This window comes from Eubalaena glacialis, chromosome 4, assembly GCF_028564815.1.
Source record: "Eubalaena glacialis isolate mEubGla1 chromosome 4, mEubGla1.1.hap2.+ XY, whole genome shotgun sequence".
In the NCBI taxonomy this organism is placed as follows: Eukaryota; Metazoa; Chordata; class Mammalia; order Artiodactyla; family Balaenidae; genus Eubalaena; species Eubalaena glacialis.
In genome coordinates, this window is record NC_083719.1 from 168,313,453 (window position 1) to 168,327,498 (window position 14,046).

Here is a 14,046-nt window from a genome sequence, read left to right on the forward strand (position 1 = left end):
TAGCATCTAATATAGTAAAATACTTAGGGATAAATTTACCCAAAGAAGTGAAAGATCTGTGCACCGAAAACTATAAGATACTGATTAAAGATATTGAAGAAGACACAAATAAATGGAAAGATATACTGTGTTCATGGATCAGAAGAGTTAATATTGTTAAAATATCCATAGTGCCCCCAACCATTTGTAGATTCAATGCAGTCCCTATCAAAATTACAAATTCCAATAGAAAAAGCAATCCTAAAATTTTTATGGAACCACAAAAGACCTCAAATAGCCAAAGCAATCTTGAGACAGAACAAAGTTGGAGGCATCACACTTCCTGATTTCAAACTATATTACAAAGCTATAGTAATCAAAACAGTATGGTCCTGACATAAAAACAGATACATAGACCAAGGGAACAGAATCAAGACCCCAGAAATAATCCTATGCATATACAGTCAACTTATATTTGACAAGGGAGCCAAGAATAATTAATGTGAAAAGATGGTCTTTTCAATAAATGGTGCTGGGAAAACTGAATATTCACATGCAAAAGAATGAAATTGGACCCCTGTCCTACATCACTCACAAAAATTAACTGGATTAATTTGGAAATGGATTAAAGACTTAAACCTAAGACCTGAGACCATAAAACTCTTAGAAGAATACATAGGGGAAAAGCTCCTTGGCATTGGTCTTGCCAATGATTTTTTGGCTATTACACCAAAGCATAAGCAATAAAAGCAAAAATCAACAAGTGGGACTACATCACACTATAAAACTTCTGCATAGCAAAGGAACTATCAACAACATGAAAAGGCAACCTAGAGAATGAGAGAAAATATTTGCAAACCTCTTATTGGATAAGGGATTAATATCCAAAATATAGAAGGAACTCATACAACTCAAAAGCCATATATATATATATAAATTTAAAGTGGGCAAAGGACCCAAACAAACATTTTTCCAAAGAAGACATACAAATGGGCAATAAGTATGTAAAAAAGGTGCTCAACATTACTAATCATCAGGGAAACACAAGTTAAAACCACAATGAGATATCATGCCACATCTGTTAGAATAGTTATCAAAAAGACAAGAGATAACAAGTGTTGGTGAGGATGTGGAGAAAGGGAACCCTTGTGCACTGTTGATGGGAATGAAAATTGGTTTAGTCACTATGGAAACCAATATGGAAGTTCCTCAAAAAATTAAAAATAGAACTACCATGTGACCAACAATCCCACTTCTGGCAATGTGCCCAAAGAAAATGAAAACAGGATACTGAAGAGATATCTGTACTCCCATGTTTATTACAGCATTATTCACAATGGACATGGAAACAACCCAAATGTCTATCTGTGGATGACAAATGGATAAAGAAATGTGGTACATATGTACAATGGAATATTATTCAGCCTTTATAAAGAAGGAGATCCTGCCATTTGCGACAAAATGGCTGAAACTGGAGGATATTATGCTAAGTGAAATAAACTAGACACAGAAAGACAAATACTGCAAGATCTCACTTACGTGTAGAATCTAGAATGGTCAAACTCATAGAAGTAGAGTGTCAGATGGTGATTGCCAGGGGCTGGAGGGAGGAGGAAATGGGAGGTGATTGTCAAAGAGTACAGAATTTCAGTTATGCAAGATAAGTAAGTTCTGGAGATCTTTTATATAGCACAGTGCCTATAACTAACAATATTCTATCAAAAAAATGTCACATACTTAAAATTTGCTAAGATGGTTGATATTACATGTAGCGTTCTTACCACAAAAAAATGATAACAATAAAAAGGGTGGGAGGATACTGTGAGAGGTGATGGATATGTTTATGGCCTTCATGGTGGTGATGGTTTCATGAATGTATACTCATTCCCAAACTCACTGAGTTGTATATATTAACTATGTACATCTTTTTACATGTCAGTCATGCCTCAAAAAAGTGGTTTTAAAAAACCCCTAAACCCCGAGTGGGTCATAAGTGTGTGATCTAAAGGAAATACATCTGCAGGTTGACACAGTGGGGACTCCTAGTGTAAGACTATTGGTTTATGGATAATGGACCAAAAAATCAAAAGTGTGGGAGCTGGATGGGGCAGTGATGGCAGGATGGCCTCAAGGGGAAGGCAGGGCCATGTACCTGCAGTTGGGGCATGGCATTTGGTGGATCTGAGCCAAGCACTGAAGGGAGAATTAGAGTTTACCGGATGGCCAAGGCTGGGGGCAGGAGCAGGGCCTTCCAAGCTGAGGGCTTCCTGGGTTCAGGAGCCTGAAGGCCAGGCAGTGTGCACTGTATTGGAAGGACAGGACTGTTTCAGCGACTGGTGTGAGGTGTGTGAGCTGGGGGCAAAGAGGACAGTGGCAGACTGAGAGCCTTGGATGCCAGAGTACAGAGTAGCCTGAATCCTGATGGGGACAAGGGTTCATCGAGGGCTTTGCAGCATGGAAGAGCCATAGCCAGTTTTGGGGGAGGCTTCAGTTGCTGTAGAGTCTGGGCTGGTGACTGTTGTGGATACAAGGATAGACGGTGGGGACTGTGGCCAGCTGCAGTGGTGCGTGCTCCATCCGTGGTGTCCACTGCTGGGTGCCATGCACTGTGGTCAGAGCCTGCATTTTCCAAGGAAAGATGGAATTCCATTTTTGAAACATGAAATCTCATCATTTTGAGTGTCGGGTTCAGAACTTTGAAAACACTCTTTGGGTCTAACTGAACATATCTGTGGCAGATTCAGTCCCCGGCTGACAGCTTTGGCCTTTGTCTTGGCCTTTGGGCTCCTGGGGGTGAAGGTGGGGGATAACCCAGGCAAGAACCCCTTCCTCAGACAGGGTTCATCACCCCTAAATGGCTCTGGCCTTGGTGGCTGGAAGTGGAGCCTCTGGAATGATGGGGCCTCTAGGGCCACCTGTTTGTGCCCTTCCCAGCCTGGGGTTCAAGGCTAGCACCTAGCTGGGGTGCTGGGCAGGGTTCACTGGGCCCTGCTCAGCCAGGTTGGAGGCTCTGCTCTCTGCGGCCCTCCTCACTGCTTCTCCTCGTTGGTCTGCTGTGCGCTGGGAATTTGAACAGTTTCATCTTTGCCCTGCAGGCTGGCCTGATCCGTATGGAGGAGGAGGAGTTTTTTATCGAGCCCCTGGAGAAGGGTCTGGCGGCAAACGAGGCTGAGCAGGGCCGTGTGCATGTGGTGTATCGCCGGCTGCCCACCTCCAGACCCCCTCCTCTGGGGGGGCCACAGGCCCTGGACACAGGTAAGGCTGCTGCCGGTGGGAGGGTTGCATGGTGGACACTGAATGACCCCCCTGGGGAATGCAGGCACCCTTTCTGTAGCTCTGGTCCCAGGCCAAGGCTGAGACCCACCCTTGCTGACCGCATAGCACAGTGGGCGTGCTGGGATGCTGGGTCAGGGACCTCTGCTTTGGGTGTATGTGGGCCATAAGCTTGTAGGTCTGAGGCCTCCACAGCAGGCAGTAAAGGCTGCCTGAGGGTCTAACCTTTGGCTGCCTGAGGGCTGGCAAGTGTCAGGGAGGAGGCAAGACCCAGACCAGGCCTGTACCCCGGCCTGAGTCCCGCGCCCGTGTCTCTGAGCCTATGCCTCTGAAGAAGATGTCTGCCGCCCCCTCACCCCCATCCCCAGCCTCTTTCCCCTGCCTCTGTGCTGTGCTTTCCCTGCAGTGGTGACCACACCTCCCTGGCTGCTCACAGAGAAAGGCCCTGAGTGCTTCTTTGGCCCCAATTGGACCCTGCTCCCTCTGGGAGACAACTCAGATGCCAGGAGGGGAGGGAAGTGCTCCACAAAGACCCCAGAGGTGCTCCCAGCAGCCTCAGCAACCTATGCACAGACTCATGTGGTTTTATCTTTTTCAGCTTAGAATCAAAGTGTGCTCTGGGCCCAGGAGCGTGGAAGGAGCTACTGGGCAGGCGGTGCAGCCTCTCAGAGCCCTCCAGGAGGACACACCTACCCTCAGCCCAAACCTCCCCAGCATTCTCAGGATCTCAGGTCCCGGGCTTCAGTGAGGCCAGGTTGGGGTCTGGCTGTGGTCCTGGCCGTGCCCAGGATCTGTGCTTGGCTCTTGCAGGGTGGGCTTAGCCCTCAGTTTCGGGTTCTAGATTCCTGGCTGCGCTCGCCCATGGCCAGGGCAGGTGGCAGCAGGCAGGGCACTGAGGCCTGGGTCTTGAGTCAGGCTCATCTGCATGTTTACAGTGAGCCCCGGAGGACCTACTGGGCCAGCCCAGCCGTGCTGTGATTAGCTGAGACACCCCCATTGCCCCAAGCAGCCTTGGCTCATTTAATTTAGGTCTCTCTGAGTTCCCAGCTGACAGATCAATTGGGTGCAGCCTGGCAAGGCACCATTCTAATTTCAAGGAATGGTATCAGATACTTTTGCAAAGGAATTGTCCCATCAGGAATCCCAGTGCTCTCTAGAGCCGATCAATACTTCCAGCTGCCCCTTCTTCCCAGATGATGAATTGTAGGTCTCCTGCCAACAGTGGAGGGGGCACCCCAGGCGCTGCCTGTCTGGCCTTCCCCAGCTTCGGCCCCTCCTACCTCTTTCCCACCCTTGGGCTTCTCTGCATGGGGGGGAATGGAGAGTAATCCCATTGGGTGAGGGCAGGAGTGGAAATGGGGCAGGGGAAGTGCCCCAGACCAGGGATCAGGGCCCTGGTGTTGCTCCTCGCTGGCTGTCTGCCCTTGGGCAAGTTTGGGCCTCTGGCCTCTGCCTTCTCATCTGTCCTGTGGGATTAGAAATGCCTGTGTCTCATAGAGCTGAGGACCTGGCCACTTTGGGCTTGGTGCTTCTGGGCTGGCCTCTACCGGAAGATTCAGGGGGTTCCCTGGGGGCCCACTTAGGCTGGGTGAGGTGGAGCCTGCACAGTGAGGCTGCCAGGTGCCCTGGGCCAGGGTGCCAATCCCAAATTCAATGTGGTACCTATCTCCTGAACATGACAGCCCTCCTTCATGGCCTGACCGGCCTTGCCTTATTTCCTGGGCTTCTGTTGGCCTTTTGGCATCTTCTCTTGAATCCTTGCCCCAACCTTCTCATCCGGCTATCTCTCGTGAGAGCTTGGAACTCAGAACACAGGAAAGGAATTTCAAACTCAGAATAAGCCCAGAAACCATTGACCTTAGAAGAGGGAAGGCCAATTGCATGGGTCTGGGGCTGAGGCTGCACTGAAATGGGGTGGGGTGAGCTCTAGACCTCAGCCCGGGGCTGTGGGTGTGTAGGCTGAAGGCTGTGGGCCGAGGGCAGTAAGTCTCGGCCACAGGCCCAGAGTCTGGCGCCAGACCCCCTTTCCTTGATGTCCCTGCCCAGTGTCAGCGTGACCCTGTGTGGGTGACTTGTCCACAGAGAGCACATTTCTCCCTGCATGTGCCTGATTGTTTCCACTGGGCCCAGGGCTGAGGCCCACTCACTGACTGGAGGTGGTCCAGATACATTTTATGCTGGAGCTGGTCTGAGGGCCCACAGTGACCCCCGACAGTCTTGCTCTCCGTCAGCCCCAGGCCTTGTCAGGGCCCACGGTGGCAGCTGGGAGATATGTAAAAGGAGTGTCCTTGGCTGAGCATGTTTGCTCCGTGCTCTTTCCTGCAAGAGGACATGGCCTACTGGGCACAGAACACCAGGACCTCCATGCAAAGGCTTTCAGGATGTGAGTGTGAGTGAGTGTGTATAAGGCTAAGAGACCCTTTCTTCTGGTGAATTCTGATGGGAACCCTGATGTGTCAATGTGGCTTTGGCCAAAGAAGGCAGGAGGTACTGACTGGAAGCTTCCTCCTGCCCCCGCAGGGCAACTTCTGGAAGCAGGTTTGAAATACCCTGGCCATTTATCAATGGACAATGGATATAATGGGTCCTCGGAGGAAGGGGAAGGGGAAACACCTGTCCTGGGCCTCCTGGTCTGGGAGGTTAGCATCTGGCTGGGTGTGGGTGTGCGAGTTGGGGTGGGGGTGCCTGTGGAGGGTGGTGAGGGTATGGGTGAGGGGGCCTGTGGGGTGGGGTGTTTGTGGGAGCGTGTGTTGTACACAGCTCTTCCAGAGCATTGAGACACGCTGCCATTGCCCTGTTTTCCCTGAGCAGCCAACAGGCTTCCTGGGGTGGTCTCAGGGGCTCCCGGACCCTCAGAGCATCATTGTTACTAACGGTCTCCATCATCTTAGGTCAGCTACTGGGTTGCAGACTGCCCAGGGAAAGGATGGAAAATGATGCTTTTAGCGCGTCTTCCAGGACTCAGGCCACGGTTGGAGGTTGCACTGGGCAGCTTAGCCCACAACAATGTCACCCTCAGGCCCTGGAGGAGGGTACCGGGGTGGGCAAGGGACTGAAGGAGACCAGGATGACTTTTTTTCCCTCACTGGACTCACAGGTGTTGCAGAAGTGTCTCTGCTTGGCTCTGCTGGGCCTGGGAGCCTGGCTGGGCCAGAAGGGCAGGGCTCCAAGGCCAGGGTGCCAGTGTGGCCTTTTGGGGAGAGGAGGTTCAGGCATCTCCAGGCCTCTGCTGGACCGGACCTTTCCCCAGCACCCTGAGTCCCTTTCTCAGCCTTCCCCAGAGCCAGCCCTGTGCCCAGGGCCGTATGTTGGGAGGTGTGCTGTGTAAAATTGGCCTCCCTGGTGTTTTCACGTGTGTGCATGCATGCGTGTTTGCATTTGTATACAAGCATGGAGAGAGCCTCACTCCCAGTTCTAGGCCACTGCCTGAGCACCGCCCTGGCTGCCATCTGTTGACACTGTCTGGGGTTGTTGAGGGGGAGCCAGGGCCAGTGGGTACAGGATAAGGAGCACAGCCCAGCCTGGAAGCCCTGCTCACAGCTTGCACTGGGTGATCCTGGCATGTCATGCCCCTCTGAGTCTCAGGCTGCTATGACACATTACCACCAACTGGGCAGCTTAAAACAACAGCACTTCATTCTCTCGTAGTTTGGGAGGGCAGAAGTCTGAAGTCGGTCAGTGTCACTGGGCTGAAATCAAGGTGTCAGCAGGGCTGGTTCCCTCTGGAGGCTCTAAGGCAAATCTGTTCGTTGCCTCTCCCAGCTTCTGGTGGCTGCTGGCATTCCTTGGCTTGTGGCTGCATCACTCCAATCTCTGCCTTCGTGGTCACATCACCTCCTCCTCTTCTGTGTGATATCAATCTCCCTCTGCCTCCCTCTTATAAAGGATGCAGGTAATGGCATTGGGATTCACCCTGATAATCAGAATGATCTCCACCTCTCAAGATCCGTAATCTAATAACATCTACAAAGTCCTTTTTTGCCATATAAGATAGCATTCACAGGTCCTAGTGATTAGAACCTGGTATCTTTGGGGGCCACCATTCAGCTTATACAGGAAGCAAATCAGCCTCCCTTTCAAGGCTGGCTATGCAATGAATGGGGTGCACATCCGTGGAGGAGCGACACTGCAGGTATCCTTCACTCCTTCTCAGGGGACAGTGCTCAGGCACAGCCCAGGCAGACCCCTTGCCCCTCTTCTGCCTCTGCTGGACCCTAGTGCCATCTCAGCCAGACTGTGGGGCCTGGTGTGCTATGGCTGGTCTGACCGTAAGACCAAGTGCGCGGAGATGCGGCCTTGCTGGTCACACCAAGGGGGGCTGAACTTGGGACTCTGGGAAAGTCCCCACTGGGTGGGAAAGACCCCTGGGTCACATACTGGGCATGTGGTCTCTCTGTCAGGCACATTTACAAGAAGTCCTGCCATCCCAAGACAAGGGCTGCAAACTCAAGAGACCTGCAGCGCCCAGCAGGCAATGCCAATGAGGACAATGGCAGAGGGTAAGAAAAAGAATTACACCCACCCTTGGCTTGGCGTTAATTTTCCTGCTTTTGATATAAACACGGACACAGAGAGAATGTCTCTGCTAAAATGGAAACGGCAATGTGAGTGCAGTGGCACATGGCATTTGGCCCTGGCCTCACCGTGGGCACAGCACAGATGACAGACTTCGTCCACAGGGGCAGACCCTCCTCAGCTCCCCTGACCAAGACCTGGTGGGACTGTGGGCCTGGGGCAGCCAATCCTCTTACTGTCAAGAGAATCCAGACATTAGAACTTTTATTTGAACCCTCCTGATTTTAAATTGTTGCTTCAAATTTCTGAAAAGCACCATATGGGCCAAATAAAACATGACCCCCATTGGCCACATGTGCTTTATGAGAGGCAGAGGTGGACGTGTCCTTTGCCCTCCACCACAGGCCTCCTGCAGTCCCTGGGCATGGCCTTGGGACCAAGGAAGGGCTGTGAGCTCCTGCTAGGCAGGTGGTACCCCGTCCCACGAGCTGCTGCTGGGCTGCAGTGTCTCCCACCCTGCCTTGCACTTGGCCCTGGGCTGAAGGAAGAGAAGCCAGACAGCTCAGTGTCTGTGACCTTGGCTGCCTCCTTCTCGGAAACAGCCAGTGCCAAGCCTTTGCCCGCTGCTGTCAGGCTGTGGCGTCCTCCCTGGCGGGCAGAGGAGGCATGCTGCCCTCAGGAGCGCTCTGCCCTGCTGCTGCCAAGGAAAGCCTGTGAGGAGGGAAGGGCAGGGTGCCAGTGCTGCCGTGGCTTCTCCACGTGGCCAAGCGTGGCCAACCCGCACAGTCTCCACCCGGCGGCCCGCAGCCCTTCCTCCCCTCCTGACCTGCTGCGTGTCTCTGCCCTGTCCCATTGCCTTGAGCCACATAGTTTTCTGGGCTGCTGAGGAACCAGGAGTGAAGCTCATGTAGGCCCTCAGGGCAGGAGCCAGAGGGCTAGAGCTGATGCTGGGAGCTCGCAGAGGCTGTGTGATGTCCTGCAGGCAGCCCCAGCAGGGAAGGGGCCTGACAGATAGTGCTGTATTTCAGCCAGCCTGCTGCGGTCCAGGCTGGAGGCAGGGAGGCCAGAGCGATGGTGCAGGGAGAGAGCAGCCCTGTCAGGACAGGCCATGGGTGGGAAGTGGGCAAGGCTCCACTTGGTGGTAGTGGGTTGCCAGGCGTACCTTGGTGATGCAGTGTGTATGAGTCATAAGGGAGAGGGCCCAGTCAAGGGTGAGGCCTGGTGGTGGGTGAGGGGTGGATAACGGGGTAGGCGATGTGGAGGGGGCACTAACTTGCTGGAAACCAGATTCGGGAGGCTTTCTGTGCTATAGCGGTTTATGTCTTAGTGTCCTGTTGGCACTGTAACAAGTTACCATAAACTCAGTGGCTTAAAAAAACACAGATTTATTCTCTTACAGTTCTGGAGGTTAGAAGTCCAAAATGGATCTTAAGGGGCTAAAATCAAGGTGTCAACAGGGCTGGTTCCCTCTGGAGGCTCGAGAGGGGAATCTGTTCCTTGCCTCTCCCAGCTTCTGGTGGCTGCCGGCATTCCTTGGCTTGTGGCTGCATCACTCCAACCTCTGCTCTGTGGTCACAGTGTCCTCTAATCTGTAGTAAGTTTCTCTCCATTTCCCTTTTATAAAGACACTTGTGATTACATTTGGCTCACCGGGATAATCCAGGAGAATTTTCTCATTTCAAGATCCTTACCTGCATCACATCTCTTGATGTGATGCAGTTAAAAAAAACAAGAGTCTCTTTTTTTTTTTTTACTTATAACAGATGTAACAAAAGTTTAATATCCTAACTATATAAAGAGCTCCCAGAGATCAATATAAAGAATTACAAATTATCTGAAAAAACAACTGAGCCACAGATATTAAGAGGCAAATAGGAAATGCATTAACAGAGGGAAACACAGATCGTTAATAAACATCTGCAGAGTCTCTTTAGCCATATAAGGCTATACTCACTGGTTCTGGGGATTAGGATGTGACATCCCAGGGGCCATGATTCAGCCTACGTGATATCAAAGTGTTGAAGGCTGAGGTCCTGGCAGAAGTGGAAGAGAGGCCCTCGGCAGGCTTTGCACCCTGAGTCCCAGATCTGGCCAGAGTCCAAGTGCTGGGACCTCTCTCTGTGTCCCCAACCCAGGTACTTCCTGAGCCATTTGCAGGAGCCTGGGGCCTGGCCTGGCACTTTCAGGTGGTGACCCAGGGGCTCTCCCACTGGACTTGACCCGTGCCCTGCCCAGCCGGCCATTGCCAGCTCACTGAATTGCAGCTAAAAGTCTGGGCACCTCAGTGCTAGATGCCCAGGGCCTTCTCAGTTCCTCCTCCTCATTCCACCCCTGAGCTGTGCCTACAGCTTGGGGATGAGAGGAAACCCAAAGAGAAGCACCGATTGTGAAACCCGAGGCAGTTGGCCCGACAACTGCCGGGGGGCGTGTTTCAGAGCTGAGTGCATCCTTGGCAGAGGCCTCGGTGCTCCTGCTGCTTGCGGCCGGCCCCCTGCACAGCTGTTGGAGATGCCAGTGTGGTGATGTGGCCACATGCCGGGGAGGTGGGCGGGGGGCCAGCGCTGGGACAGCCGAGGCTGCACATTCTCTGAGGCCTGATGCTGTCTGGGGTCAGACTTAGGAGACCACTCCAGAGCTGTCGGCTGAGCTGGGGGACTTTCTGACTGGGGTCTGCGGCCTGGGGGCTCTGCCCAGGGGCTGTGAAGGCAGAGGTGATGCCTGCAACCAGGCAAGGGCTTGGGCCCACCTCATCCTGCAGTGGAGACTTGCCTGGTGTGCCCCCCTCCTCCCTGCTGCCCCGATGCAGTCTGTGACGATACTCGACCTGGCTGGCACAGACAGCCCACGAGCTCAGCTCCTCTCCTCAGACACAATTCACTGATACGCTTTCTTTCTTCCCCTTGGATTGTGTAGTGAATGTCCCCCAAAGAGCTTTCTGTCGGCACGTGGTAACCATGCCTGGCTTCCAGATAACACAGCGTCTCAGGAGCAAAGCTGTGCTCTGCTCTGGGTGCGTCTGGAGTTTAATTAGCAAGAGTGGTGTGCCTGGTTGTCACATCGGCCGTGGGCTCTGCGGGTCTGCTCTTTGCAGGTCCCCAGCACAGCAGACCGGGATGTTTCAGGGAGAGACATGATGTCTCCAGTGGCAACTTTACATGTCTGTGGCATTTGTGCTTCACATGTGTCGGCCGGCCTGCCAGGGTGGGAGCAGCTGGGCCCGAACATCCATCGGGACCCTGACAAGGCTCCCTCCACAGCCCATGGGACAATTGTGAAAGAGAGCTGGGCTTTCTGCATGCTGTATCTACAAGATGGGGGACAGAGGGACAGGTGTCCCACAATGGGTCCCTGGACAGAGGCCTCTTGGAGACGCGGTGGGCCCTGATGACAGGTGAGAGGCGCTGGGTCCCAGCGTAAGAGGGATCGGGCTGCGGAGACAGCTCTAGGGACGTATGGAGGGGAGAGAAGCCCCTTCCCCAGAAACAGTGAGGCCAGGCATAGCTCAGAAGCTGGGTTTGGGCCCGAGGTCCAAACTCTGCCAGTTTGTACCAGTCGGAGACCTCTGACCAAGGCCTGTTTCTTCTAAGAATTCTCTGCAGGTTGGCAAACACTTCAGCCAGCTCCAAGCCTGAAGTGTTTTCTATAAAAATTTCCAACTTTCCTTGACCTATTTCTCTTTCAGATTAATACCAAGCAGCGCTGTGCACTTGGCCCTGAAGGAACTCTGAGCTGGGAAAAGGTCATGCAATTAGACGGAAGTGTTGGTGTCTGGCTCTCTCTCCCTCCCCAGCTCAGGCTTTATTCTTCTCTCCCTCAGTCTGGCCCTCTCTTTCGCCCACACATACTCACGCGCACACGTTTGGAACTTGGGCTGGATTCTTGAGTTGGGATGTTTCTCCCAGAGCTCTTGACCTGGCTCCACTGGCCTGGGCTCAGTCTTGGGGTGTGGGCTTCACCTTGACCTGGAGCAAGGGCGCAGGCAGTATGACTGAAGCTCATGGGGGAGCCTGGTGGCAGAGTCCAGCTGGGGTACCTTTCGAGGGGTGTCCAGGCAAGATGAAGGTGCACACTTGGTATGAGGTCAGGGCTCAGGTGATAGCTTGTAGGATGGCACAGGATTCAGGGGAGTCCAGGGCCAGGACCTGGTGGAGGAGGTGGCCTGGGAGCTGGGCTTGCATGGGGAGGAGGGTGGGGCTGACCTGGACTGGAAGGGACCAGGCGCCTAGTGATGTTCCCAGTCGTGGGGGGAACAATAAGAGTAACAGTAGTACTCCTTGATGGGGCACTCAGGCTCAGGGCAGGCACCCTGCCCACTGCTGCAGAGAGGGGTAAAGCCGTGAACAAAGCAAAAGCCAGGAAAGGGTAGACTGAGTCGGGGGGAGGTTTTCTGGGTCAGAGACAAGATGCTCCTGGCTGGTGGGAGGGCCCAGCCTGCGAGACTGATCCAGACAGAGGGGACAGAAACACTTGGCACTCTCTGAGGCAGGAGTCACCCCAGTGTGGCCGAGGGGCAGAAAGAGGGCCACATGCCTGGCACTGAGGGATTAATGGGGAGAGAAGAAGGGCTGGGCCTGGAGAGGTGGGGAGGGCTGGATTGTGTCCAGTCATGGAGGAGGTGAGGTCTTATTCTCCTCGCAGTGGGGAGCCTTTGGAGGACTCTCAGTGGGGAGAGTGGCCACAGGAAGGTCCGTGGGGAGTCCTGGGTGGTCCTGGTGGCCGATGACAGATGGCCAGGTAGATGATTTCAGGATGCTTTTGGAGGTAGGGCTCACAGGACGTGGGTGTGAGGGAAGGATCGAGGATGGCTCCTGGCTTTTGAAAGGCCTGAGCTACTGGGAGGATGGTGGATGGTTGTGACACAGCCTGAGGTGGGGATGCTGGGGGAGGAGAGGCAGGTCAGGCGGCCCGGCCAAGTGCAGAAGCCAGAATTGGGGCCCAATCCTCAGACTTCAGAGCTGTGCCCCTCCTGCTGTTCCTTGCTGCCCTGGCTCAGAGGAAGGGATTTCCCAGGAGAGGTAGTGCTGGCCATGGGCCAAGCCCATTTGGCTTCCAGACTCTCGTGGAAGGGGACAGGGATCCCAGACTTGACCCCATACAGGTGGACAGGCTCTGGGGTGTGCTCACAGCTGCTCTTGCCCCGGGAGTCAGAGGCCCTGCTCTGTGGGACGGGGTAGCTGGGCATAGTGTAAAGTCTAGGGTCCCTTGGACGTGCATGTGTCCTGGCCTCTTTGGTAGTCCAGGTCCTCCTTCCCAGCCTGCCACTTTGGCGAGGGGGCCTGGACCTGCTGGGGTGGATGGAAGCTTGTGAGAGTGGGCATGATGGGCTGTGTGCCTGTTTCTCAGGCCCTCCAGGCAGAGGTCTGCTGTCCACCCAGTGGGCTGGGGGCACTGCTGACCAGCTGCTCACACAGCCTGGATGGTAGTAATGACCCTGCCCTTTGTGCATCCTCTCTTGGAATTTGAATTTGGGGACCTCCTGGCCAGGGGGCCTCAGTTCTTCTCCTGTGAATAGGTGTCTGTTGCTGACCCTGCAGGGTACGGCCTGAGCCAGCCCGGACACCCTAGAGCCCTGGCTGTAAACAGGGAGTACTTGCTGTGTGACCGAAATAATTATGGGATCCAAGCGCGACAGACTCACAGTTCTGGGGCAGAGCCAGACTGGTTTCCCACCGCAGCTCCCAGAGACACTAAGTCCTTACCAGCACAGGGGCTTTGCTGGCTGATACTTTGCTGATCCAGCAGTGAAGCAGTGCTGCTTTTTGCTTTAATTTGTGCTGCTTTGATGGTTGGCAAGGATGAATGATCTCCCCGCATTTGATTACTTTGTATGTCTCCTCTTCCTGTTTAAGTCCTTTGCCTGTTCATCTCCTGGGGTCCTTTATATCGGGATAAGCCCTTTATCTGCTTTAGATATCGACTTTCTGTCATGTTTGATACAAGCCTTTTCCCCAGGCTGTATTTCCCTTTTCCTTTTCAGTTTTGTTAGTTTTTGTTGCACAAAAGCCAGTGTTTCCATAGCCCAGTCTGTGGGTGAGTCTTTTCCCCCATTGGAGCCGGTCGGTCGTTTGGGGACATGTACCTTTATTGAGGGCCTGTGTGAGGACAGGCGCTCTGCATCTGTGTGTCATTTAATCTGTATGGCAGCCCTGGGAGCAGGCAGAGAAGCGGGCCCAGGAGCACTGCTGTGTGAGCAATAATGAGAGTACCAGGCAGAGGAGAACGCAGCATTGGTGGAGCTCACCTGTGCAGGTGTCCCCAGAGCGCTGCAGGCACATCATC

The 14,046-nt window shown here is 53.5% G+C and overlaps 1 protein-coding gene across 2 annotated transcripts in view; it reads left to right on the top strand.

Moving 5' to 3' along the window:
* Nucleotides 1-14,046, top strand: part of ADAMTS2 (ADAM metallopeptidase with thrombospondin type 1 motif 2) — a 229,653-nt gene that overhangs the window by 72,665 nt on the left and 142,942 nt on the right. Inside the window, exons 3-4 of one of the 2 annotated variants that reach the window (XM_061190082.1) lie at nucleotides 3,075-3,234; nucleotides 7,653-7,751. In XM_061190082.1, coding sequence (XP_061046065.1) covers nucleotides 3,075-3,234; nucleotides 7,653-7,751 — 259 coding nt within the window. The remainder of the gene's footprint in view (nucleotides 1-3,074; nucleotides 3,235-7,652; nucleotides 7,752-14,046) is intronic. The other variant, XM_061190083.1, reaches the window with a different exon arrangement.